The 1,461-nt window shown below is 50.2% G+C and overlaps 1 protein-coding gene across 1 annotated transcript in view; it reads left to right on the top strand.

Annotated features, from left to right (window-relative positions):
- The first annotated feature begins 6 nt into the window (after window positions 1–6).
- Window positions 7–1,461, top strand: part of LOC103611375 (collagen alpha-1(VII) chain) — a 76,908-nt gene continuing 75,453 nt past the window's right edge. Inside the window, exons 1-2 of the mRNA XM_017727974.1 lie at window positions 7–47; window positions 983–1,112. Of these exons, the coding sequence (XP_017583463.1) occupies window positions 983–1,112 (130 nt within the window). The 5' untranslated portion in view covers window positions 7–47. The remainder of the gene's footprint in view (window positions 48–982; window positions 1,113–1,461) is intronic.

Below are 1,461 nucleotides of genomic sequence, written 5' to 3'. Positions count from 1 at the left end.
GCCCCTCGCTGCCCCCGGGACAGCCGGACCCCGAGCACCAGCGACAGGTAGGGTTGTGTTCCCATTTTCCAGGGCACCAGTTTCAGTTCCCAGTGTTGGGGTTCAGTTCCCAAAGTTGGGGATTCATCCCATGTTGATGGCACAGCCGGATTAGGAGGTGGCACCACATCCTTCAGCCATCCTGGCACAATGGGATTGGCAGGAATTCCTGAGGGTTAAAGTGAAGGTGTAGATCCACCATGGGATCCACCAGTTTCAATTCCCAGTGTTGGGGTTCAGTTCCCAATGTTGGGGGGTCATGCTGGGTTAGGTGGTGACACCCAATCTTCCCAATATCCAATCCTTTCTCTCCTTACCTTTATGATATCACCACTCAATCCCATCTTCCTGCTGCCAAGGTTGTTCATTTTGGTAAGATCTCCATAGGTTTCAGGATTTTCCATGTCCTTGTGTGAGGGATGCTGCAGTGTTCTCCAGCTCATCCCACACTGCACGAAGTTTGGGATCAAAGCTGAAGGGTAGACAATATTTGCCCTAAAAGCTTTGATTGCTAATAATAGAACAAAGCTATGAACGTTTAAATTATTAAGGTGAAGATTATTAATTGTATTAATTATTAAGGTTGTATTTAACTGGGATGATGATCCTTGGCAGCTTCAAGATCTCATAATAACAGGGAAAACACAGAAGTTCTGTTTCCGTCTCTTGCCCTCGGGTTACATCAACATTTCCTTCTCTGAGCTTAAAAGGAACTTTATTTCCTTCCTTTTCTTCAAAGGACTTTGAGATCACCTTTAGCCTTAACGTGTTCTCCATGTTTTATTCCATGGGCTATTCCACAATTTAAGGATCACAACATATGAGTCAGGGTTTTAAGAGGCTCCTGCTCATGGAAGTCACCTTGAGCAGGTGTGGGAGGTGCTGCTGACCTGATGTTCTGCTGTGGTGGTGTAACGGTGTCCCTTGTCCCCCTGTGTGACAGATGGAGGTGGATGGGGACACAACCACGGTGCTGGTGACAGATCTGAAGCCCAGCACCAAATACGTGCTCACGGTGAGGGCCAGCTATGGAGGGACCCTCGGGGAGCCGGCAGCCGTCAAAGGGAAAACAAGTGAGTGTCCCCTGGGCCACCCCTGAGGAAAACACCCACCCCAAAGCTGGAGAGGAGAGAGGCGTGGATGGATGGGTGGAGGGATGGAGGGAGGGAGGGAGGGATGGATGGATGGATGGATGGATGATGATGAGTGGATGGGTAGATGGATGGATGAGGGATGGATGGAGGAATGGATGGATGATGGATGATGATGGGTGGATAGACAGATGGATGGATGGCAGAGGGATGGAGGGATGGATGGATGGCGGGATGGATGGATGGGTGGATGATGGATGGATGGATGGGTGAATGGATGGATGAGGGATGGATGGATGAGGGATGGATGGGTGGATGGATGGGGGGGGGG

Source organism: Corvus brachyrhynchos, unplaced genomic scaffold (assembly GCF_000691975.1).
Source record: "Corvus brachyrhynchos isolate BGI_N302 unplaced genomic scaffold, ASM69197v1 scaffold182, whole genome shotgun sequence".
Taxonomy (NCBI): Eukaryota; Metazoa; Chordata; class Aves; order Passeriformes; family Corvidae; genus Corvus; species Corvus brachyrhynchos.
The sequence above is the reverse complement of the archived record's forward strand: the minus strand, read 5'-3'. Positions and strand labels throughout refer to the sequence as shown.